The sequence below is a fragment of the Ornithorhynchus anatinus genome, chromosome 3, assembly GCF_004115215.2.
Source record: "Ornithorhynchus anatinus isolate Pmale09 chromosome 3, mOrnAna1.pri.v4, whole genome shotgun sequence".
Classification (NCBI taxonomy): Eukaryota; Metazoa; Chordata; class Mammalia; order Monotremata; family Ornithorhynchidae; genus Ornithorhynchus; species Ornithorhynchus anatinus.
Window position 1 is genome coordinate 64,949,700 of NC_041730.1, and position 27,079 is coordinate 64,976,778.

The 27,079-nt window shown below is 42.0% G+C and overlaps 1 protein-coding gene across 2 annotated transcripts in view; it reads right to left on the minus strand.

Annotated features, from left to right (window-relative positions):
- DYM (dymeclin) overlaps window positions 1–27,079 on the minus strand; it is a 519,684-nt gene that overhangs the window by 411,005 nt on the left and 81,600 nt on the right. For both annotated transcript variants that reach the window (XM_029060947.1, XM_039911491.1), the window contains exon 6: window positions 26,739–26,817. In XM_029060947.1, the coding sequence (XP_028916780.1) occupies window positions 26,739–26,817 (79 nt within the window). The remainder of the gene's footprint in view (window positions 1–26,738; window positions 26,818–27,079) is intronic.

A 27,079-nucleotide genomic window follows, 5' to 3' on the forward strand; every position in this document is an offset into this window, starting at 1 on the left:
TAGGATGGCGGGAGAGACCTAGGGACCCTTGGCTCTGCCATCAATTAGTGCACGAAGCATCTCTAAATTTTATATAAAGCAACTGTTTGGAACCAGAGGTGCTTCTGTACTCTGAGAGACCTAGCTGCAGCATTGACTGATTTTCATTATTCAGTATATAGGAAAGATGATTGAGCATTTAAAAAAGGAAACCTCCACTTACTTGTCATTAGTTTTCCCAGGCCCCCACACTGCCACTAACGTGGTACCCAATTCAGACCAGTATTCAGGAATTGAAATAGAGAGTACCTGTTGGAGGTGAGACAAGGGGTTAGGGTAAAGAAAGGTCACTAGGAAGAAAATCAGGAAACCGGGCTGTAGCCCTAAATCACGGTGTCATCCTGGGTGGGTTTCCTAACCTCTTTGAGCCTCATTTCTCCCTCTCTCTAAAATGGAGATATTAATGTTATTGGCCCCTTCCTAAATCATAGCACAAAATGATGTAGCATGTGAAAGAAAATAAAGACTAAATATAAAATACAACCAAAGTATATGGTTATAACTTCAGGTCAATGAATTTTAGGTCATTTTAGATAGGTGCTATACAATAGGAATATTTTAAAGACTGTCAATCTTTAATTTTCATTCAATTCAACTGTATTTATTGAGTGCTTACTGTGTGCAGAGCACTGTACTTAATGCTTGGAAAGTACAATTCAGGAACAAATAGAGACAATCCCTACCCAACAACGGGCTCACAGTCTAGAAGGGGGGATATTTGTATTGGATACATTTGTATATCCATAAGCATTCCTCAAATCTTTTTAAATGCCCAAGTATTTTCTGTCATTTGAAACTGACAAATAGATTTGGAAGAGGATTGTTGGATTGATGTGAAAGAAAAAGAACTTGGACCCTAAAGGACCTCCAAAATTAATTCTTGTATGTGCAGAGGGATAATGGTCTTCATTTCTTGTACTCAAGGAGTTGACATAACCAAAATTTCCATCAAAAAGAAATCTAGAATTTACAGTCTTGAGCTACAAAGCAGCAGCAATCCCAGAGTTGTGCTGCCAGTATTGCAGTTAGGAATAAACAGAGAACTTCTGTTTCTAGGGTATAAATTAGGCACCTTTTCAAGTGTTAATCTAAATTTAAAAATCATCACAGGGTAGAAATTTATATCCTGTCCAAGGGGGTAAAGTAAGTTTCATACATATTAAGACTAGGAGTTACTCAAGTTTTTCAGTCCTCTTTCCAACACAATGTGGTAAAAATTTAATATGTTCCCTGACTAACATTTTGTGTGTCACACTTCATCTTGGAATGAATTTGGACTGTTAAATGCCCAAACCCTGGGAGGAAATCAAGAGAACTAGCAGATCTGTAAAAGGTTCAGAGAGGCTAGAAGCAAATGACAAAATGTGAAGAACTATTTTGCCATTAAGTGAACAGCACAGAGATTTATTATGTTAATGAAACAATTCTTACTCACCCTTTTTAATTTATACAAAATTCAGCTCTCAACTTGCCATTTTTATGACATCTTAAAAATCTGTGACTGAATTTCATAACTTCCAACATCCCATGGAGACTGCCAGTTAAATAATATCGTGCCAGTGATGAGTGTCTAGTACCCAAATGTAATATAATTCAGTGTCAAGTCTGAAAAAGGCTTTATTTTGTGAAGCAGAACATAGTTTCATTTTGTAAATCAAAAAAGTGGTCCTTAATGTGTTTTTTCATGTTCTTACAACTCTATGTTATAAATGTCGTGAAGAAAACATGTTATAGCCTCAAGCATTGATGTTGGGGCCTGAAGTTGATAAGGCAGGAAGTGTCTTGTCTCTTTCAAAGTGTACTTTTCTTGAGTGGGGAAGGCTAGGCCTTTCTATATATCATCTGTCCTTCATACATTCTAGGATTTATAAGATTTATAAATAACTGGCTACTAAATGGAGAAATTTTGAATCGTACTAAACTCAGTATTTTTATCAGTTTTCTAAGCTTTTAATCCTCTGGTTACCCACTTAGAAGCAGCCACTGACTTCAAATTATTTTTTCAGTAAGGCATCACTTAACAGTAACCCCAACTATCATCTAAGCTTTTTCTTTTTGGTCTTCTTCTGTGTTCTCATGTTAAGTGGCACTTGGTCCCTGCCTTAAATCACCTAATAGTTTATGGACTGAGGAAGAGAAACTTGGGCAATACTTAGAGAGGACAGAGCAAACAGTAAACAGCATCTTATCATGAGACCCAAAGATTGAACTTCAATATCACATTTACATGGAAATATGCTCCATTTGCTTATTCTAGGGAGGCTGTTAAAAGTTCAGTCTATTCCATTTCATGCACACTTCATTGTTGAAGTGATGCCCAAAAGGAGACTCATTTCACAGAAGGATCAATATGAAGTAGCGAAATGAAGCACAGTAAGGGTAAAACTGAAACTTTTAAGGATGCACACATTGCTCTGCTATTCTTAAATTGGGTCCCGAATCGCCAGTCTCTTCCCAAAACATGTGCGCTTTAGCTGCATTTGTAATTTTTAGCGTCTTGAAAGGTCACTTGAGCTATCACTGCTTTCCAATGGGTTATACATATTAACTCATAAATGTTAGATGCTTCACCTTAGGCCAATACACAGGACAGTATAGGAGAAAAACACACTTGAGCACCACTATCGTCTCAACAGCCTTTTAATCCGCTAGGTGTGGAGAATGAATTAAGTACTTAGGAAACACAGAAATGAAAGATGTAATTCTCATCTTTGAGTTTAGGATCGAAAGGGGAAGGCACGTAAACTTCAAAATAAAAATATGAGCAGAGTATTAGTAGTCGTGGTGATGGTATTTATTTGAAAAGCCTGTGCACAGTGACTGAACTGAGCACTTGAGAAAGTACAAAGGCCAAACCACAAGTTCCCTCTTCACAATGATCTAATGAGGGAGACATGGTATTTACAAACCATGAAAGGAGGAGGAAGAACAAGGATCAAATAAAAAATAATAATAATTGTACATTCCAAGTGCTTAGTACAGTGCTCTGCACATAGTAAGTGCTCAACAGATACTATTGAATGAATGAATGAATAACACTGTGGTATTTGTTAAACACTTACTATGTACCAGGCACTGTAGTAATCACTGGGGTGGGATGAAAGCAAATTGAGTTGGACATAGCTCTTGTCCCACAAGAGGGTTCACAGTTTTCATCCCCATTTTGCAGTTGAGGTAACTGAGGCACAGACAAGCAAAGTGACTTGCTCCAAGGTCACATAGCGGACCTGGAAATAGAGTAGAATGAATATGCCAAGATGAAATATCAGAATAACTGAATGTTGAATGATGATGATGATCGCATTTGTTAAGCATTTACAATGTGCCAAGAACTTCTCTAAGCGCTGGGGTAGATACAAGTTTATCAGGTTGGATAGTATCCCTGTCCCATGTGGGCCTCACAGCCTTAATCCCCATATTACAGATGAGGTAACTGAGGCACAGAGAAGTGAAGTGACTTGCTCAAGGTCACACAGCAGACCTGGAATAGAGTAAAAGAACATGCCAAGATGAAATATCAAAATAAGTGAATGTTGAAAATATTTATGTACATATGTGCTGAGAATGGGTATAGAATATAAGTGGCCCTTAGAAGGACACAAAACAGGGTGCTGTGAATTAATCAGGGAAGGCTTATTGGAGGAGATGGGATTTTAGAAGAGCTGAATTCTGGCAGATTTGGGTGGCTGGGAAGGAAAGAGGGGAGGGAGCTCCAGGGAATGGGAACTGGGTGAGCAAGGAGTTGGAGTTGGGGAAGTTAGTGTGGGAGGAGAGAACTGTGAGGTACGGAGTAATAGCTGAAACAAGCTCATACTTAAGATACAGAGCACTGGTGGACAGTACGGGAGTGAAGGGGAATGGTCAGTCATTGGAAGTTTTTGAGGAATGGTGAGATGTGGACTGAGCAACATTTTAAGAAGGAGAATAAGGTAGCAGGGACTTAAAGAGGAGAGGGAAATAGTGAGACAGTGGGAAAGCTATTAAGGTATTCTAACTTACAAGTTACAAGTTAAAATTGCTTGAACCAGCATAATCAACCAATTAATCAATTGTATTTATTTAGCACTTAATATGTGCAGAGCACTATACTAGGCACTTGGGAGAGTTCAGCAAAATGGAGTTTTGCTGCCCATAATGAGGTTACAATTTAGGTGGGGAGACAGACATTAATATAAATAAATTACAGATAAGTACCTAAGTGTTGTGGGGATGAGGGAGGGGTGAACAAAGGGAGTCAGGGTGATGCGGAAGGGAGTGGGAGAAAAGAAAATGAGGGCTAAATCGGGGATGGCCTCTTGGAAGAGATGTGCCTTCAATAAGGCTTTGAAGGTGGGGAGAGCAACTGTCTGTCGGATATGAAGAGGGAGAGCATTCCCAGGCCAGATGCAGGATGGAGGCGAGAGGTCAGCGGAGAAATGATAGCAAATGACATGGTTCCTGCACTCCCTGGACCTTACAATTTGTTTCTAATTGGGTGGACAACTATTTAGAGTGGAGGCTGTTGAGGGCTGGACCCTCAAACGTCTTCTCTGGCTGCCTCTTGAAGGAAGGGGGGGGGGGGGGGAAGAAATTACCTGATATAAGAAATACTTCCTATATGCTCAGGTTTCAGAACCAATGAAATAAGAAGATGACCACTAAGATCATGACTGAAGAGGAAGGAAATGTATGATAAAACTCCTTTTTGCCAACAATCTGTTGGTAATTCAATTAGGTCTAGCAGCAGAAAGCAAAAAGTATAAAGACAAAGGTCTCAAGGCAGTTTAAAACATGCCCTGTGTCAGGCAATAAAGTAAGGGCTCTGAAAAATATATGCAGGGACCATGTCTGCTAATTCTGTTATACTGTAGTCCCCCGAGCACTTAGCACAGTGCTCTGTACATACTACGTGCTCTATAAGTAAGATTGATTGATTGGTTGAAATGTAAAACTTCTGACGGAAACCATGTGGATTTGTATGTTTCATGGGTAAATGTAAATGATTTATACTCTTAATAGAAAATTTTTTCATCTTCAGAACCCCTGAGTCTTCCCTGATTAGCTTTAAAACAAACTGTGATGAGCTTTAGTGAAATATCAATACATCAGTGGTAGTAGTCACAGTATTTATTAAGTGCTTACTATGTGCAGAACACTGTACCAAGCACTACCAAGCACTTGGGAGAGTACAGTACAGTAGGTAGACATGATCTTTGCCTTCAAGGAACTTAAAATCTAGTGAGGGAGACAGATGAAAATAAATTATAATCATTCAAAGGTATTTGTTGAGTGCTTACTCTATTCAGAATACTGTACTAAGCACTTGGGAGAGTATAATACAAGCGTTAGCAGATATTTTCCTTCCCATAAGGAGTTTACAGTGTAGAGAAATTACAGAAAGGGGAAGCAACAGAGTATAAAGTGTTGTGAGCGTGGAGGGTGAAGTGAAAACCAAAGTATTTATAGGGAACAGACTCAAGTGCAGAGGTGATTCAGAAAGGTGAAAAAACTGGGTGGGGAGATGAGAGATTAATCAGAAAAAGCTTTCTGGAGGAAATGTGACTTTAGTGGGGTTTGGATGATGGGGAACATAGTAGACTGTCAGATATGAAGATCGATCAATAATAATAATAATAATGGTATTTGTTAAGCACTTACTATGTGCCAAGCACTGTTCTAAGTGCTGGAGTAGATACAAAGTAATCAAGTTGTCCCAAGTGGGGGCTTACAGTCTTAATACCCATTTTGATGAGGTAACTGAGGCACAGAGAAGTTAAGTGGCTTGCCCAAGGTCACACAGCAGACAAGTGGCGGAGACAGGATTAGAACCCACATCTTCTTTCAAGCCTGTGCTCTTTCCACTAAGCCAAGCTGCTTCTCAATCCATCAGTGGTATTTACCGAGTGCTTATCGTGGGCAGAGCACTGAAGTAACTGCTAGGGAGAATACCAACAGAGTTGGTAGACATGTTCGCTGCCCCTAAGGAGCTTAATGTCTAGAGCAGGAGATGGACATTCAAATAAATCATGGATATTTCCATAAGCACTGAGGTGGTGTGAATACCTACTGCATAAAAGGTACAGATCCAAGTGCTAGGTGATAAAGAAGGGAGAAGTGGAGGAAATGAGGGCTTAGTTGAGGAAAGCCTCTTGGAGGAGAGGTGATTTTAATAAGGCTCTGAAGGTGGGGAGAGAGGAGGTCTGGTATATATGAAAGAGGAGGAAGTTCCAGGCCAGAAGGAAAACATAGACAAGGGGTTGGCAGTGAGATAGACAAGACTGAGATTCAGTGGGTAGATTGGCTTTGGAAGAGCGAAGCATATGGGCTAGGTTGTAGAAGGAAATCAGCAAGGTCAGATAGGAGGGGGGCGAGCTGACTGGATGCACTGAAGCAGATGGTAAGGAGTTTCCATTTGATGCAGAAGTGGATGGGCAGCCACTGGAGGTTTCTGAGGAGTGAGAAGGCGTGAACAGAATGTTTTTTAGAAGAATGATCCAAGCAGCAGAGTGAAGTAAAGACTGCAGTGGGAGGGCATGAACAAAGGTTCGACGGCAAGAGAGACAAGATTACGGTACAGTAAGAAGGTTGATGTTAGAGGAGCGAAGTGTACAAACAAAGCAGTAGTGGAACAGCAGCAAGGATAGGCTAGGGGGAGCTGATTGAGTGCCAGAAAACCAATGTTAAGGAGTTTCCGTATGATGTAGAGATGGATGGACAACCATTGGCAGTTTTTGAGGAGTGGAACAATGTGTGCAGAACTTTTTTTTCACAAAAATGATACAGGCAGCAGGGTGAAGTAAGGACCGGAGAGGTGAGAGACAGGAGGCAAAGAGATGAGTGAGAAGGCTGATGCAGTAGTCGAAATGGGATATGACAAATACTTGTACCAACATGGTAACAGTTTGGATGGAGAGAAAGGGGCAGAACCCAGAAATGTTGTGAAAATAGGACCATCTGGCTTTGGCAACTGACTAATGTGCAGGTTGGAGGAGAGAGATGACTCAAGTGTAATGCGAAGGTTGTGGGCTTGTGAGACATAGAGGATGGTGTTTTCAACAGTAATGGGAAAGTCACAGGGAGGAGAGGATTTGGGTGGGAAGATGAGAAGTTCAATTTTGGATATGCTGAGTATGAGGTTTCACCAGGATAACCCAATAGAGATGTCTTAAAGGCAGGAGGAAATGAGTGACCTCAGGGGAGAAAGGTTAGGGCTGGAAAGGTAGATTTGGGAATCATCCACATAGTGATGGTAGTTGAAGTGGTGGAGAATTCAACATCCAAAAGAGTGGGTGAAAAGGGAAAATAGCAGGAAACCTAAGAACTGATCCTTGAGGGACCCCCACATCTAGCTGGCGAAAGAGAATCTCAAAAAACAAAATATTTAAAAAAAATTGACTCCAAGGCTATCTAAAAATTAATACCACTCCTCAGCCAACTGAACAGAAATATTGTGTGCAGTGGAAACTTGGCTAATCTGGAATCTGGAATTTATAATAATTTGGCCCCCTGTTTCCAAAAGGAGACAAAAGACAATTTGGTTTGACCTACACATTGGTTAAACCCCCTGTAAAGTCTCAAACTGCAAGAAGACATGCAGAAACAGCAGGAAGGGAATGGGGGAAAGGAAAGAAGAGAGGTATGAGGCATTTTCTTTCATCTGCAGATGCTTTAGGCAGATTTTTAAAAGCAATTCATCATAGGAGAGACTGATCAATAAATACCAGAAAGCTCAGTTTAGATCACAGACTCAAAAACCTATGCCCCTAGACACACTGGGTGATGTACAGCCAGGGCACCCTAATAAAAATGTCTTTGTAAAAGACATTTTTGCAATTCATAATGTGAATGTGAAATGTTACTGTGTGCAAAGCACTGTATTAAGCCCTTGGGAGAGTACAATATAACAACAGACAAATTCCATGCCCACACCGAGCTTACTTCAGACAGCAGACCTTCCCTAGTTTTCATGTTTTAATGAGGCTTTCCTGTGTCTTTTCTATTTCAGTGAGAAAATATCTGTTTGTAGAAACAGCCTGAACAAATGTCAAATAAAAGGAAAGCAACTTAAAGTATTAATTGGGAGATCCAGCTAGCTATGCAAGACAGCAATCCTTATGTAGGGCTAAACTGGCAGAAGCCAAGCCTTCCCAATTTTTAGAAATCAGGGAAGCTGGGACAGCTTTTACACCAAAGAGAGCTTGCCTGGAGCAGTGTGGTGCATTCAGTTTTGCCATAATGTGTGTTTTCATGACATATTCTCCTAAGAATGCTGTTAGAGGTCTAGGGAACTTTCTCAGGATATATTCATCCAATGGTGCAAATCTATTTGGGTGCAGTGACAGAAGAGATGGTTTGCACGCATGTGCGTGACATCGTGCAAAGGTTAGAACCCCAGAGCAAGTTGTTTCCCTTTCCATGAGGTTTTGCCGATCCAAGGCACTTGTCACAGACTGGGTGTGCCGAAAGGCTGTGTCTCCAAGGGCTTTGGGAGCAAGGGACTTTGTGACAGTTGATTTTTCTATTCTTACCCAAGCCTTTAGTAGCTTCCTTCATCACTGCAGGCACTTAAAAAATACTAGTAATAATAATAATAATTTTGGTATTTGTTAAGCTCTTACTATGTGTCAAGCACTGTTCTAAGCGCTGGGTAGATACAAAGTAATCAGGCTGTCCCACATGGGGCTCACAGTCTTAATCCCCATTTTCCAGATGAGGGAACTGAAGCACCGAGAAGTTAAGTGACTTACCTACAGTCACACAGCTGACAAGTAGAAGATCTGGGATTCGAACCCATGACCTCTGACTCCCAAGCCCGGCCTCTTTCCACTTACCCATGCTGCTTCTCTAGGTGGATCCGGGATTGGAACCCACAACCTCTGAGTCCCAAGCCCAGGCTCTTTCCACGGAGCAAAGCATTGCATTCACGACAAATTTTGGAAAGTCAAATCAAAAAAACTTAAGCCCAAAGCCTCAAGCATTTACATTTTATTTCTAAATTCAGGGCTGAAAAATGAAAATATCATCAATTAAAGCTTTTTTAAAAAAATTGTTGTGCCATTTCTTTAACTCAGAAATGACAAAAAGCACATACTCCCACAATTGGGTCCAGAAACCAAGAAGGAAAGGTCCGTATTACTGTTATAAACCTTAAAAATAATGGCAGCAACACAAATGCACAGAGGCAGTCACCACAGGGGTAACTGCTTTGTTAATCAACCAAAATATTTCAGACTTTTCATGTGTTTACACTTTTTTTAATGAACTGAAAATGAACAGATAGCCAGATGTCTCCTATTAAGTAGACTCAGTCTTAACCAGCTGCTGAAACAGTTCTTATGTTTTAACATTCTTGAAACTCCAATTTACAACAAGATTTGTCTTGGTAACAGTTGCTATGCGAACCAAAACTCCAGTACCCTTTTATGTATATTTCATCCATTACGCTTGTGCGTGCAGTAATGCTGATCAACACATACTTCAGGTGCAAACGTTAACACGGGAGGAAAAGCTGAGCAGTCAACCCACCTGAGCCAACCATTAGTCAACTTCAGTGCAGATGGTTCTAATTGAATGTTTTGAGTGACAATACCGTATTAACTGTCATACAACATAAGGAAATCTTGTATTATGGGGCATAATGATTTTTCAGAAACATAAAATGTTCCTTGTGAGGTTGTGTTGATATAGTCAATTAATTTGAAAAGCAAAATGATTGTTGGCCTTACACATTATTGCATTACCTTATATTATTAAAAGGAAATTAGTGATTGTGCCATCAAGGGGAACATCAATTACACTCAGGTTGAGAGGGTAGGGGAACCAAAATAATGACCACAGCTACTGCCTTAGACCAACATATTATGGAATATTCTAGTGATTAACTTATTCCATGCAATAATATTATTGCAATTTTCTCTGAAATGCCTGAGTTTCCTGAAAAAGTCTATCTCAGAGTTAGCGAATTCTGGCTTTCAGAGTTTGAAGGAATTACTATCTCCCATGACCTGTTGATGGGGAGAGCCAACCCTGGACCCCATCTCCTCCAAGGCAGGGAGAGCCAAGCCAACCCAGGCCCACCCGATGACCCAACCCTAGATGAAAGAAAGCTATGAATCCCCCCCACAACCACCACCACCAGTAAATCAAGCAGCTCCCTGCAGCCCCAGGACCCCAAAAAATCAGGAAGGGAGGAGGGTGGAGGGAGGGAATACTTAGCTCCCTGGTGCTTAAATACACTTTTAAAAAGTCAACCTTTATAAAAAGGTTCCTCTCTATCTGAAGATGTTAAAAAAAACCAACCCAAACAAACGATGGCTATTGCACGCACAGAGGATGGCGAAGCGAGAGGCAATAGTGACTCTGCATATGTGTGGCAGTCATCTGGTTAAGGTGGTGTGATAAAAATAATAATAATAATGTTGGTATTTGTTAAACACTTACTATGTGCCAAGCACTTTTCTAAGCGCTGGGGTAGATACAAGGTAATCAGGTTGTCCCACTTGGGGCTCACAGTCTTAATCCCCATTTTACAGATGAGGTCACTGAGGCAAAGAGAAGTTAAATGACTTGCCCAAGGTCACAGAGCTGACAAGTGGCAGAATAGGGATTCGAACCCATAACCTCTAACTCCCAAGCCCATGCTTTTTCCACTGAGCCACGCTACTTCTCCAATATGTGCACCATCTTGAATGAGCCAAACCGCGACCATCTTGGAAGGAAAGGAAGACGGGCTGCCTCCCGAGGCATATGCTACCTTCAGGTGACTGCTAACATTGCCTACCATCTGAAAAAGGCTCTGAGGAGAAGCTAGATAAAAACAGAGGAAGAACAACAACAGCAGCATGGTGTACCCTCAGTTCTGCTACTGTGTCTTTCACTGTGCATTTTCATTCATTCATTCAACCGTATTTATTGAGCGCTTACTGTGTGCACAGCACTGTACTAAGTGCTTGGAAAATACAATTCAAATAGAGATAACCCCTACCCAACAACGGCCTCACAGTCTAGAAGGGGTGTAACAGACAAAAAAACAAAACAAGTAGACAGGCATCAACATGCATAAATAGAATTATAGATATATACCCATCATTAATAAAATAAATAGAATAATAAATATGTACATATATACACAAGTGCTGTGGGGCTGGGAGGGGTGTAGAGCAGAGGGAGGGAGTTGGGGCGATGGGGAGGGGAGGAGGAACAGAGGAAGAGGGAGCTCAGTCTGGGAACATTGTTAGGAACTTAGAGAATGTTCATCTGGCAGTGCAAGCCTGTTTGGATAGGTGTGATGTTGTCGGGAGATATGGTTTGTGGACATACACAAGTGCATAGCATCTAAGGTGGCCACTGACAGCAGATGCGAAAACCAGACACGCTTTTGTCAAACTAGTAGCAGAAGGCAAATATTATACACATTACACTGGCTTTGCAATAAAGCATGAGGACACCATATAGAATCAATCAATCAATGGCATTTATTGAGTGCTGTGTACACTGCACTGTACTAAGCGCTTGGGAGAGTACAATGCAACATAGTCAGTAGACACGTTACTGGCTCATACGGAACTTACAGTCTAAAGGACACTTCATGGAAATTCACACTCTACAACACAACCCCTGATGCTCCCCATTGCTCCAGAGACACTGTACTCCTTCTCCAAGGGCCCTGGGACATCACTTTCAGGCTGGGGACTCAACAGCTGTACTCTTCCCAGTGCTTAGTACAGTGCTCTGCACAGAGTAAACGCTCAGGAAATACAAATGGCTGACTGACAGTAAGCAAGCACGGTATTGGGAAGTTCAGGTTTTAAAATAAAAATAGGTGTCCGGTGCCATATCAGTGCTAGACATGGGCCAAACTAGGTCAAAACTAGACAAATGACCACCTGAGAAGTACCGGTCATGGTGAAGACTATATTTTGAGAACTTTCTTTAATGTGAGGTTGTGCAAAAATGCAATCCTCATGTTACAGGAGACTGAATGTACAAAGGACTAAAGCTTATTCAAACACGAGTATAATAATAATAATGTTTGTATTTGTTAAGCGCTTACTATGCGCAGAGCACTGTTCTAAGCACTGGGGTAGATACAGGGTAATCAGGTTGTCCCACGTGAGGCTCACAGTTAACTCCCATTTTACAGATGAGGTATTTGAGGCACAGAGAAGTTAAGTGACTTGCCCACAGTCACACAGCCGACAAGTGGCAGAGCCAGGATTCGAACCCATGACCGCATACTCCCAAGCTCAGGCTCCTTCCACTGAGCCATGCTGCTTCTCTAATTCTTTCCCAGTGTTTAGTAGAGTGTTTTGTGCACAGTAAGTGCTCAATCAACTACACACAAAAAACAGCCAGTCTGCATGGAGTTTAATGCAGCCAACTTTCTTTGAAATGCCAAAGTACACTGACTGTTCTGTCCACAAAAGGCACTGAATAAATACTGCTGATATTGCTACTGACCCGTGGTTTCTCTTCCTGGGGGTGGTTATCACTGATCTTTTCTCTCCCAGGAGGCCTTTCCAGCTTAACTTCTTATCTCCCTACTCCTATCCCCAAATGCCATTTAATCTCTTTCACACCAACTAAGTACTTAATAACTCTCAACCCCTGTGCCATGTCTGTACACAGCTTTTTCTTCTATTGCTTCCTCCTATCTGTAAATTTATTTTTGCTTCTACCTCCCCTCTGAGACCATAAGCTCATTTAGGGCAGGGAACATGTCAACTTACCTCTACTGAACTCTCCCAAGTGCTTAGTAGAAGGCTCTGCACACAATAAATACGACTGATTGACTGAGGAATGACTTTTCAGGGTAAGGGGAGGGTCAAATGACTGGAAGCCTTTCTCATCCAACCAATCTTCTGCTCCTCATTCTGAAGTCAATAATATTTTTATGTGCATATAGTACTTTGAAAATGACAAAAGTAGCTGCTAAAGCAAAAGAGTAAGCCATAATCTCTTTCAGCGAGCCAAATATTTCAGAGAGTATGTAAGATTCTACCACTTCATTTGAAAACAAAACTTTTTATTGCTGTTTATGTGGACAAGACTTTGAACAGCTGTTCACATTAGAAACCAGAACACCCTAGGAAAGTGGATACACAAAATGGCTTTTGTGGAGTACAGATGCATGGAAGGTTTTTATTTTTTTTTTATGAAGCAAAAATTCAAATGTACGGCACTGGACTACACAGCTAGACCCTTCCAGAAGCCAAAGCCTTGAGGCCTGGCCTAGCCCAGACCAACTCTCCTGGGTGGGGAACTGAACATGGTCCACAAAGCCCCTGCCAAGCCCGTCACCGTCTGGCTTCTCTTCCAGGTGGAGTCGGGCTACACCCAAGAGGGACCCAGCAGGTAGGCACAGTTGTCCCTGTGGACTCTTGGGACTCGCAATTCCAGCACGCTCAGCTGCATTTCTATGCCTGCAAGATTCTTTCACACATTCATAAGGCTGCTGTTCTGGCAAGGAACTGTGGTCCTGTGCTGAGGGAGGCCCAGGAAGGAGGAAAAGAAAAAAGAGGGAGAGGGATGGGGTCACCCCATCCCTGGCTCAGCTGGGCCCTAACCCCGGCCCAAACCAGGCCACAGGTAGGGATGGGTTTAGGACCATCATATTGACCTGAGTCCAACGCTGGACTCCACCACCTTTGTATTTTTAAAAATACAGGGGCCTTATTTTTAGCTATTTGTCCATTTCAGTCCTCCCCCCTTTAGTACTTTTCACTAATCCACTTGAAATAAAAAAGCAGGAAGCACAGAAGAGCTCTTTTACTCTCGCATCCCCTACTTCCTATCACTAATCATAATTACTATCCAAATTACCACCTGAGATGTTGAGAGAATTGTGTTTATAGGAGCCACGTTTCTAAACCAGTGGCTTTTAAGGAGCCGATATGTCTTTGCCGGCTTTCCAACCGATCTGGTAATCGGCAGTGCTAAAGAAAAAAGATCAACGAGAGTAGAGCAGGGAAACTCACATTGCAATGGATATTTTAAGAAGTCTCAGCGTTTGCATTAGAATTGTCTTTCATAGCTGGCTGCATTTCAACCTGGTCAGTTTGAGGCACAGAAACAATTAGGAGATCAAATGCAAGTTCAAAGAGAAACTAACTCAACCATAGAATGTACAGTTAAAACTGGAGGTGGGGGCAATTCTATACCGACCAGACCAAAATCAATTATTTGTTAAAAATCATTATATATTTTCTCAAAAAGCAGAGCCTGATAAGATGCATTATCACAAAGGTGCCCAGATGAGAACCGCTGGATGCCGTACTGCAGGTAGACCCCCTGCCTCCAGCCAACACCACTCCAATCCACGCTTTGATGCCCAGATCACTTGCCATCCCTGACAAACCTCTCCTCCTCTCCACTTTAATATCCCCACTAATGATACATCAACACTTCTGCATCGTGTACGTACTTCTGTACATAATGCTAAACTCTGCCACTTCCCCAAACCTCCAATTTATTTTACTACTACACTGTAAACCCCTTTAAGTCACAAATTGTGTCACTAACTAGTGTACTCTAGACTTTGTTTTATCTCTTGACGGTAAGCACCTTGTGGGCAGGGAACATGGCTACTGACTTGGTTATACTGTACTTTCCCAAGTCCTTAATCCAGTATTCAGCCAGAGTGATCAATCAATCAATCAATGGTATTTACTGAGCACTTACTAGGTGCAAAGCAGTGTACTAATCACATGGGAGAGTACAATAATGGCTCAATACTATTAATAATTATAATAATAATGGTATTTCTTAAGCGCTTACTACGTGCCATGCACGGTTCTAAGTGCTGGGGTAGATTCAGAGTAATCAGGTTGTCCCATGTGGGGTTCACACTTTTAATCCCCATTTTACAGATTAGGTAACTGAGACACAGATAAGTTAAGTGACTTGCCCAAGGTCACACAGCAGACAAGTGGAGAAGGCAGAATTAGAACCCACGTCCTCTGACTCCCAAGCCCATATTCTTTCCACTTAGCCACGCTGCTTCTTGAGACTGTGAGCCCCACAAGGGGCAGGGATTGTGTCCAACCCGATTTGCTCGTATTCACCCCAGGGCTTAGCACAGTGCCTGGCATATAGTGCTTAACAAATACCACAATTACTGATAAAACATTATCCACCCCTCAAAAACCCTCTTATGATTACCCATTCCACTTCTGGATCACACAGAAACTCTTGTTCACCAGCTTTTAAGGCACTAAATCAGCTCTCTCCCCTCTATTTAGCCTTACTCTTCTCCCACAACATCCCAGTTTTTACACTTCATTCCTCTCAAGCCAACTTGTTCATTGTGCCTCGTTCTCATCTCTCTCATCAGTGGTCTCTTGCTCACACCTTCCCTTCTGCCTGGAACTCCTTCCTCTTTTATATCTGACAAATTACTGCTCTTCCCATTTTCAAGGCCCTGCAGAAATCACATTTCCTCCAGGAGACTTTCTCTGATAAATTTATGTCCCTAAATTAGATACCCGCAAAGCACTACTTTAGTACCACTGCAGCACTTGGATACTCATTCCCCTTCCTTTTGTACTTATGTACAGATCTTGATACCACATTCCTTCTTTATTCAGCGTCAGTTTCCCCTAACACCCTACCCATTAGACTGTGACCAGAAACCTGTCTTTTACTTCTGGTCTATGTCTCGTATGAGCTGATTGCAGCGCTTTTAAACTGTCAGAACTCAATATCTGCTGTTGATGATGACCTCATGTATTTACTCTAAAATTCTCCCTTTAGAGATCAAAAGAAAAACTATTAAAATTCAAATCCGGTAACTACACAGTCATAAATCAACAGGGAAGGAGAAGGAAATAAATCATTCCAACCAATTATATTGGAATTTTCATTAACAGAAAAGCTAATGAGCTGGATTTTGACATTTTAAAAAATGCATACACATTGGCTCCTATGTAATAGAAGCACAGAGAAGCATCATGGTGTAATGGATAGATCCCGGGCCAGGGAGTCATGAGGTCATGGGTTCCAGTTCTGGTTCAGCCACATGTCTGCTGTGTGACCTGAGGCAAGTCACTTCACTTCTCTGTGCCTCAGTTACCTCATTTGTAAAATGGGGATTGAGACTGTGAGTCCCACGTGGGACAGGGACTATAACTACCCCAATTTGCTTGCATCCACCCCAGTGAGCTCAGTACACTGCCTGGCATAAAGTAAGTGCTTAATAAATGTCATAATAATAATGATAACACATTATTATTAATACACCACAACACAGTGGTACTATCTTTGCATTTACAATAACTTTGGAACACAGAATCCACAGAGCTGAGTTTACCCACTCTTAAATGTGGGCAACTCAAGCTCCTTGCCCTTTGTGCTATAAGAAGTGATACAAGGAAAAGAAAACCTTCCAAGATAAACTTGTTGTCTACATCATCATCAATGGTAATTACTGAACGCTTACTGTGTTCAGAGCACTGTACTAAGAGTTCGGGGGAGTAAGAACACAACAGAGTTGGTAGACACATTCTCTGTCCACAACAAGCTTTGTGGGCAAGGAATGTGTCTGTTACATTGCACTCTCCCAGTAACTTAATACAGTGCTCTGCACTCTGCATTCAGTACGACTGAATGAATAAATAAATCCCTATCTCCTCAGTCCTCAAAAACATCCAATTGTTGCCTATCTCTGCATCAAACAAAAACTTATTACCATTGACTTTAAGGAATCTAATTATCATCATCATCAGCAATGGTATTTATTGAGCACTTACTACATGCAGAGAATTATATTAAGCGCTTGGTACAGCATGGCACAACAGAGTTGGTATGCAGGTTCCCTGCCCACAACAAGCTTACAGTCTAAAGGGAAATGTATTATGGTTATAATCTTAATTTTTTTGAGAGAAATGCCTAACTGAGCATTTTACACATTTTTAAGGAAATAAGTCTACTTTGATTTCCATATAATACAAAAAGATCAACCTTAATACTAAAGAAAAAGCATGCATCTATTTAACCTTATTAATATTTTCCATTTACTTAGGAGCCATAGATAAAGTAGCTGCAAAGGAGGCCAGAATCCATTACATAACTCAAAATACAGAGGGGCATGATAACAAAGGATTAAATCAAAGCGGTTCTCAAATTCAGAACCACAGAATCTGAAGAAGCGGGCACGATCACTTCCCACAAATATTTTTTTAACTATTAAATTTCTCTGAACACTTCTACTTAATGACAAGGACTGGACTTGACTACTAAAATACCTTTTCTCCAATTAAATTTTCTCAGATATTCATTTAATCATATTTTTGAGCACTTAATATGTATAGAGCACTGTACTAAGTGCTTGGAAAGAACAATTCAGCAATAGAGAGTGACAATCCCTGCCCACACCGGGCCTACAGTCTAGAAGGGTCGAGAAGGACATCAAAACAAGTAAAAAGGTAATAATATAAATAGAATTATAGATATGTAAATATACATACACAAGTGCTGTGGGGTGGGGATGGGGGTAGAGCAGAAGGAAGGAGTCGGGGCGACAGGGAGGGGAGGGGGGCTAAGGAAAAGGGGGGCTTCCTCTGGGAAGGCCTCTTGGAGGAGGTGAGTCTTCAATAGGCTTTAAAAGTGTGTGGGGGGTTCCCACATTTAAATGGAATATCAGATGACTTAAGCCTTTAAACTGGAATGGCTATCTTTCTAATCAGAGGTAAACATTACATCGCTTTCATCTGTTGAAGCATAGATTTTAAATAATAAAATGATTCAGGCAAGCTAGGACTCCTGGGGCTTAAAAATTAAACATGTCAGTTGCTGTCTCCTTAGCCAGAACATTTCTCCAAACCACAAGAGGGTGAGGCACGGTCCGATAGGGTCGCACACTGGGCGCAATCTCCTGTTGTGAGCAGGGAAGAATGAAGATGGCAATTATGCCTAGTTGTAATTCTCTACGGGAAGGAAGCAGCTTGACGTAGTGGATAGAACACGGGCCTGGGAGTCAGAAGGTCATGGGTTCTAATCCCTGCTGCCACTTGGCTGCTCTGTGACCTTGGGCAAGTCATTTCACTGGACCTCAATTACCTCATCTGTAAAATGGGGTTGGAGTTCCATGTGGGAAGGGATTATCTCCAATTTGATTTGCTTGTATCCACCCCAGCACTTAGCCCAGTGCCTGGCACACAGTAAACACTTAACAAATACTATTGTTATTACTACAGAAAAGAAACAAGTTGTGGGGCTCAACCATTCCCTTCTGCATATCCATCCTGATATCCAATAGGATGTCTACTCTTTTGAGTAGAATGGACAGGCCTCTGGAGGCTGCTGCTCTGCTTCTCCACCACTAACACTGTTTTACCCTGCTCTTCCAGCCTCTTATACGTTAGTCCAAGTTTGTACTGGGGCCCTACAAATAACCCTTGAAGAAAAAAAAATCCCCAAATCCCATTTTTCTCATCAGTGATACCGTTTCCAACGCTGAAACCTCGGAAAGCAATTTGTTTGCAACCCTACAGGCAAGTTCATTCTCCTATATCACGATTGCTTCCTTGGGCATGACTACCAATTCATCCAGGAGTCTCTTCTCATTGGGCCTTCAGCTAATAATTAAATAATAAGAACAGTCAATATGCCAATTCATCCTTTAATCAACCAGGTGGTTCCAAACAGATAAGAACAAAAGGCTTTTCCATTAATTCCTGCTCAGAGAGAATCTACTGACATATCTGCGTTTCGCTTCTTTTAAGCAGAAGTCTCATTTACCTCCTTTAACAGAAGACAGGTGCTCATGGGGATGCAGTTTGACAGAGGGGAGCAGGCAGGTCAATCAGGGATGATGGAGAACAAGGCTTTGGAGGTGGCTGGAAAAGGCATAACCAGATTGTCAAAGAGCCATGTTAACGTCAGGGCTGGCTCCAGCGCAAGACTGAATGGGACCTAGCTCCAAAACCACCTCCTAGACTTCTAGACTCACAGAGTCTCATTTGGGGCCACTGGATTCCCTTACAGTGTATGCATTTGGGGGCAAAATAGATTTCTGCTGGGGGAAAAAAAAGACAATTCAAAAACCTCCCCTAAGCCAAGCTGACCACTGTGTGCTGAAACTGGGATCTCATCTTAGTAAAAAAAAAAATGGGGGGGGGTTGTGGAGAGAAGGGAAATAAACAATAACAGAGTGAAACATGAGCATGCCCGCTATGCCCTGTCCAAGATTGCTGCTTGTTGGAAGAGAGGGGTGAGTTACCCTGACTTCCCATCACTGTAGACAGCACCACATCCTTCCTGTCTCACAAGCCCATTCCGAGCATTATCCTTGACACCTCTTTCTCATTCAACCTACGTATTCAATCTATCACTAAATTCTATCGGTTCAACCTTCACAAGGTTGCTAAAATCCACCTTTACCTCTCCATCCAATGCTACCACGTTAATCTCAGCACTAATCTTATCCCGCCTCGATTACTATATCAGCCTCCTTTGCTGAACTCCCTGCCTCCTGTCTCTTCCCACTCCAGTCCATTCTTCACTCTGCTGCCTGGATCACTTTTCTACAAAAAAGTTCAGTCGATGTTTCCTCATTCCTCAAGAACCTCCAGTGGTTCTCCATCCACTTCCGCATCACACAGAAACTGCCTACCATCATCTTTAAAGCAGTCAACCTCCTTAGCTCTTCCTACCTCAACTACAATGTAGTCCACATACTTCGCTCCTCTAATGCCAACCTACTCACTGTACCTCCATCTCATCTATCTTGCCGCCGGTCTGTCACCTACATTCTAGGGCCTGGAACTCTGTTCTTTTTCATATCCGACAGACAAATACTCTCCCCACCTTGTTGAAGGTGCATCCCCTCCAAGAGACCTCTAAGTCCTCCTTTTCTCTTTTCCCACTCCTTTCTGTATAGCCCTGACTTGCTCCCTTTACTAATCACCCCCTCCTCAAGCCCCACAGCATTTATGTATATAGTAATAATTCATTTATGCATATTAGTGCCTCTCCCCCCCCCCCCCACCCAGACTATAAGCTCCATGGGGGCAGGGAATGTGTCTCCTATCTTGTTGTACTCTCCCAAGTGCTAAGTACAGGGCTCTGCACACGGGAAGTGCTCTGAATAAATACAATTGATTGACTGATGGATTGATTCCAGGACATGGGTGTGGTGCTGCAGCCACAAGAAAGCATTCTCTGTGCAAAGCTGGATGCAGTACCAGCGGTTTGAGATCTTGACGAGCACCAAATTGCAGCCTTTTGGGGTGGGGGGGGCAATGCCTTTCATTCATTCATTCAGTCGTATTTATTGAGTGCTTACTGTGTGCACAGCACTGTACTAAGCGCTTGGAAGAGTACGATACAACAATAAGCAGACACGTTTTCTGCCAGAACCTCCTGGGTCTGAGTATTTACTTCAAGAGGAGAGAGGTCACACCCGAAACAAAGTCCAGTGCAACTAAAATTAGTGGATTCTAATCCTAGGCCAGAAGGAAAATCTCTATACACCTTTTGGAAAATTATCCAAGAAAGAATTTCAGTATTCTCAGCAACTGGTTTGGAGAGCTGTGACAGAAAGAGGCATCAATCGATCAATCCATCAATAGTATTTATTGAGCGCTTCCTGTGGGCAGAGCACTGTACTTAGCACTTGGAAGAGTACAATGTAAGAGTTGGTAGACATGTTCCCGGACCACAAGGAGTCTTTCCGACTAGAGGGGGAGTCAGACATTAAAATAAATTACAGTATGTACCTACGTGCTATGGGGCTGAGGGTGGGTGAATAAAGGATACAAATCCAAGAGCAAGGGCGATGCAGAAGGGAGATGGAGCAGGGGATGAAAGACTGGAGAAAAAAATGGAATTTGTTAAGCACTTACTCTGTGTCAGGCATTGTACTAAGCACTGAGGTGGATACAAGCAAATCGAGTTGGACACAGTCCCTGTCCCATGTGGGGCTCACAGTCTCAATATCCATTTTACAGACAACTGAGGCCCAGAGAAGTGAAATGACTTGCCCAAGATCACCCAGCAGACAAGTGGCGGAGCCAGGATTAGGACCTTCTGACACCCAGGCCTGTGCTACACCACGCTGCTTCTCAAGAAGGAGCCCAGATGGAGATATCTGCATCTCTTCTGCTTCAGAAGAGGGGGCATGCTGGCCATCAGAAAGGTCACAAATCAGTAATTGAGTTCTAAAACGTTCCAGCCAGAAAGACTTTGGACAACATGTCTGGATATTACAAAATTATACAAGAAAGCACTCCAAGCCCGTAAAAGATTTAATGTTTTCAATATGCTTGCTTAGTTTCAGCATCTATTCCATGTTCTTGAAAAAAGCCAGCACGCATCACAGGCCTCGATATAGCAGCTTTTACCTCTGATTTCTTTGAACATTTCTTCCTCTGCAATCCCCACTTATCATCACATCGTCTTCTGTTTGTTCTTCCCCGACTGACTAAAAGTCCCACGCTAAAGGAGCTTCTTTAGGTGAGGAGGTCCCAACTGGAAGTGATCCAGAGCTTACTTTCAGAGGTACTTCAAGATTCCCTGACCCATGGGCGGCTCACCACTGAGCTCTTGGAAAACAAGTTTCGGCACTTCCAGTTTGGCCACTCCCCAGGCCCCAAACAGGGGAGTGCGGGAGGCCGGGAGGGCATCCAGGGTTGGCCCAAGCCTACTAGGGCTCAGCTTTCTACCAGTCCAGTCCGATCCAGTTCCAGGAATCCGGGATGCCTTCGGACAGAGCACTGTACTAAGCCTTGGGGAGAGCACGATACAACAGAGTTGGCAGAAACGTTCCCCTGCCCTCAGCGACCTTACAGTCTAGCTGGTTTGTCCCCCAATTAGTAGAGATATGGCACCGGACAGTTTTACGTCGGGAATTTTTATTTAAAGGTGCAGGGATTCAGATCTTGCCGCCCAATCCCCCAGCCCAGAAGCAGCACCATCCCTGTGGCCATGGGGATCTGGGATGGGATCGCAAAGGAGCATGAGACGCCCCTCATTGAAATGCTCTAGGCTTGGATGAATTGGGGTATCATTATTTCATAATAATAACAATAATAGTGATATTTGTTAAGTGCTTAATATGTGCCAGGCCCTGTTCTAAGCATTGGGGTGGATACAAACAAATTGGGTTGGATACAGTCCCTCTCTCACATGGAGCTCACAATCTTAATCCCCATTTTATAGATGATGTACAGAAGCACAGAGAAGTTAAATGACTTGCCCAAGGTCACACAGCAGGCACGTGGCAGAGCCATGATTAGAACCCAGATCCTTTGACTCCGAGGTCCATACCCTATCCACTAGGCCATGCTGCTTCTTGGTGTGATGTCCTGTATACTATCATGCGCTGCTGGGTGTCCAGCATGGGACATTTCCTGCGTCTTTGAGTTAGATATCCCAAGTTGCCTATTTGACAGGTTTTCCCAGTTGCCTGCAAATGCCATTATTAACAACAATAATAATAACGATATCTGTTAAGTGCTTTCTAGGTGCCAAGAACAGTGCTACACACTGGGAGAGATTCAATGCAATTAGAGCACACACAGTTCCTGTCCCTCACTGGGTTCTAATAATAATTAATAACTATGGTATTTGTTAAGCACTTACTATGTGCCAGGCACTGTACTAAATGCTAGGGTGGATACAAGCAAATCAGTTTGGACACAGTCCCTGACCCACATGGGGCTCACAGTCTAAATCCCCAGCTTACAGATGCGGTAACTGAGGTCCAGAGAAGTGAAGTGATTTGCCCAAGGTCATACAGCAGACTAATGGCAGAGTTAGGATTAGAACCCATGACCTCTGACTCCCAGACTTGTGCTCTACCTGCTACGCCATACTGCTTCAAGAGAACAGTCACTCAATCCCCATTTTATAGATGAGAAAACAGAAGCTGAGAAAAGTTAACGGACTTGTCCAGCGTCGCAACAGCGGACAAATGGCAGAGCCAGGATTAGCCATGGTTGTCTGATTCTCAGTCCTGTGCCCTTTCCTCTTTGGTCTCACTGCATTTTTTTTAATGTCTTTATTTATTTGTTCATTTTTATGGTATTTGTTAAGTGCTCACTGTGTGTCAGGCATTATACTAAGTGCTGGGGTAGACACAAGCAAATCAGGTTGGACAGACTCCACGTCTCACATGGAGTTTACAGTCTTAATCCATAATTTACAGATGAGGTAACTGAGGCACAGAGAAGTGAAGTGACTTGCCCAAGGTCACGCCGCAAATGAGTGGCAGAGCTGAGACCTTGAGTCCTTCTGATTCCCAGGCCTGAGTCTATCCACTAGGCCACAGTGCTTTTCTACCAAGGTGGAAATGTGGTGTATCTCTGGTCTGGCAGAGCCTGGACAAACCCTCAAAATGAATTTTTTCCTGTGACTCAAATCTTCCAATAGTCATGACTAGGAGTTTCCCAAAATGGCATTCCTTTTTTATTATTATTATTTAATGTATGCCACCCTCCGTATATGGCTCTCTGCTTTAACACATTCATTGTGAATAAAGCACTCAAAAATAGACCCAAACCCAACCTAACACTGACCACTGAGCTCAGACGGAAAGAGGGAGCGGTGAAGGAGAGACACCCAATTTCATGTCAAAGGGTCTGGTCATTATGATCAGAGCCACTTTGGCCAAACCACCTACCTTTTTTTAAATGCTACAGTTCCATTCCAAGTTGATGACAATGATGATAATGGTATCTGCTCAGGGCTTAATAGGTGCCCGGCACTGTACTAAGTGTCGGGCTAAGGTACAAAATAATCAGGTCAGACACCCTCCCTGTCCCAAATGGGACTCAGAGTATATTGGGGGAGGAAGAATAGGTTTGGAATCCCCATTTTAAATATTTCCTAAATATGAGGAAATAGAAGCACAGAGAAGGTAAATGACTTATCTGTGGTCACACAGCAGGTCAGTGGTAGAGGCAGGTTTACAACAGGTCCACTGACTCTCAAGTCCACGCCCTATCCACGAAGCCTTGCTGCTTTAACCAAGGCTCTGTTGTCCTATATTTTTAATCATATACTAAAATGCCAGGCATTATCTCAGTGATCTTAGTAAATGTGACCAGTTCTTGTGATCGAGAGACACCGCTGACAAACGGAACCTTTAATGGTTTCAGATATCACATCTTTTGAACATTCACTATTTAAGCATTCTCACTGAGCTCCATGTTATAAAATGCATGGCCCCAATCTTTAAGAAACTTTTAAAAATAAAACTTTTTATCAGGTGAGACTTTTTTTTTGTTTTGTTTAGCATGAAGTAGCTGGAGTTTTGAACTCCACACCTCATTTCAATCAATCATCAATTTAGATTGGCATCTAATATCTAATTTCAAATTGACATGATTAAATAAGGCAAAAATTTCTCCAAACAAAATCTTCCTCAACAAGAGATATTAGTCTACACTAAAAGAATGAGAAACATTTTGTGCAATCTTAATATTGTTTATCACTTTCTGGCCAACTGCTTTATTTGGAAATTAATACTGCTAAAGTAATTCAAAACTATGCAATTAAGAATTCTGGGCTTCACACAAGGGACTAGATCAGCTTAAGGTACCAGAAACTTTGCAGCCATGATTAATTAGTGCTTACGCTTAAGTATCTGATATGATTAACAGACCCTGCCAAATCGCACCACAATGTTTTAACTCAGTCACTGTCGGGGCAACTTGTCAAAGAGATTGCGCACCAAAAACATCACTTTGCTCTCTCTCTTCCCACCATTTCTGCAGTGGAAAAGAGTGAAAATAAAGGTGTTTTTACAACTGGGGAATGGGGAGGTGAGAAGAGTACTGACTTAATGTTGTTCATCCTCATTCTTAACCTTATTCATTAAGCACTACTTGGAGCTGAGTTCTACAATACGATCTGCGGTGAACTGCAAAGGAAGAAAGAGACCCTGTCCTGGCCCTCATATGAAATACATAAAAGTTAGAAATAAATTTGGAAGTAAAGTGTATTCACAGAAAACAGCACTGATCTCCAAGCATCTCACTGGGCAGGTCTGAATGAAGGAATCACTGGGGCATTTGGAAAAAATTAAAATCCAAATGGTCATATGTTTAACATTCAGAAGTGACATTATTTGGAGAGTTCTCAAAAATGCTCATTAAAAACTTATTTTTGAGTCCAGATAAACTTAATCAAGTACTAGTGTTCAATTACTAGTAGTAAAAAAAGTCCTTCAAATAGAAAAGATCAGCGACATTGATGGGAGAGTATCAAGGAAACTGGCTAAGCAGGAACCCCGACAGAGGTGGCTAGTGCCAAAATGAGTGTCCAGTGGCTCTGGCTGTTCATTTGTCAAACTCCTATACATAAGCCATGTACGGTACAGTGGATGCGGCACATGTGAACCGAATAAATACGGTAGATTCAAACTGAATGATAATAATAATGACAGCACTCGGCAGAAATTTTCATAATACATTGAATTTGCATGGCACTTTTATTTTTCTAAATGCTTTAAAATTATCTCATTTTTATCTGACCAACTTTCTTGTGAGTTAGGACCAGTTAGCGCTTTGATCACTTAGCACAGATGGTGAATTTGAGGTACAGAGATTTGCACAAGGCCCCACAGCAGTTATATTACCCTGTATCTACCCCAGTGCTTAGAACAGTGCTCTGCACATAGTAAGTGCTTAACAAATACCAAAATTATTATTATTATTATAGAACGGAGACTAAAACCAGGTCTCCTGACCCTCAGAGCCAAGGCTCCAATAATTCCCTTTCGCTTTTAAGTCAGCAGAGACAAGAGCTTTTAGGGCCTAGAAATCAGTTATTGTCCTAATACAGGTCTACCGATAGTAGTTTGGTTTGACTCCCTTTCGGCTCCATCGAAACAGTAACTAAGGCATTGTAGGACAACATCCATGATGCACCTCAAGCTGTACTCCCAGAAAGTTGATGCTATCAACTCAGAGAAGACAGGTACACACAGTTCAGACTTTCCTTGCCTAATATAATGAGCAAACCCATCTTAAAATGCAGTTTGAGAAGTTACTTCATATTTTTAATATTACATTCCTTTGCCTAAAGAGAAATACATTAAAAAGCTTTATGGTGAGTTTAGCACTGACAAGAACCAGAATTATAATGCAAAGCAGAGACAACTTCGGGAGACCATTTAAAATTTTTTTTTAAAATAATGATATCTGTTAAGCACTTACTATGTGCCAGGCACTGTACTAGTGCTGGGGTATATTCAAGGTAATCAGGTTGGACACAGTCCATGTTCCACTTACTAGAACCGAGGTCCTTTTGACTCCCAGGCCCGTGGTCTATCCACATGGCTTCGGTGGATAGAGCATGGGCCTGGAAGTCAGAGATAATGGGTTCTAATCCAGGCTCCATCACTGGTCTGCTGTGTGACCTTGGGCAAGTCACTTCACTTCTCGGTGCCTCAGTTACCTCACCTGTAAAATGGGGATTGAGACTAGAAGCCCCCTGTGGGACAAGGACTGGGTCCAATCCGGTTTATTGTATCCATCCCAGCACTTACTACAGTGCCTGGCACAGAGTAAGCACTTCAATAACATAAATATTATTATTATTATTTCCTAACACCCAGGGGACTACTATGGATTAGTAATAGGGACTGTAAGTGGACTGCTAAGAAAGTATCAATACTAAAAGTGACCCACAAAAGAAATATTATTTTGGCATCCATACATTCCTGAAAATCCAAAAGCATCTACACTGAACAAAAAAAAAAAAATCAAACAGTGACTTACAAGAGGGGAATGTCAATGATCAACTGAATCAAGCAGCAAAGCAGCTCTTCTATAAGATCTTCAGATTCAGATTCAACACCTAGTAGAAAATAGGAGGAGCTAGTTAGAAAACAACATAGAATGCGTTCTTCTACAACTCTGACTAGGACTTCATTCAAAACAAAATCCACTATTGCTATGAAACTCAGATATGTTTTTCATCCCTAAAGGGGACCCAAAGCCACATAATGATTGATGATGATGATGATGATGATGACCCACTGCAGTGATTCACTGTCACAAACCAAATTCCTAGCTTTGCTAGACTGTAAACTTGAAGGCAGAGATCGATTCTACCAACT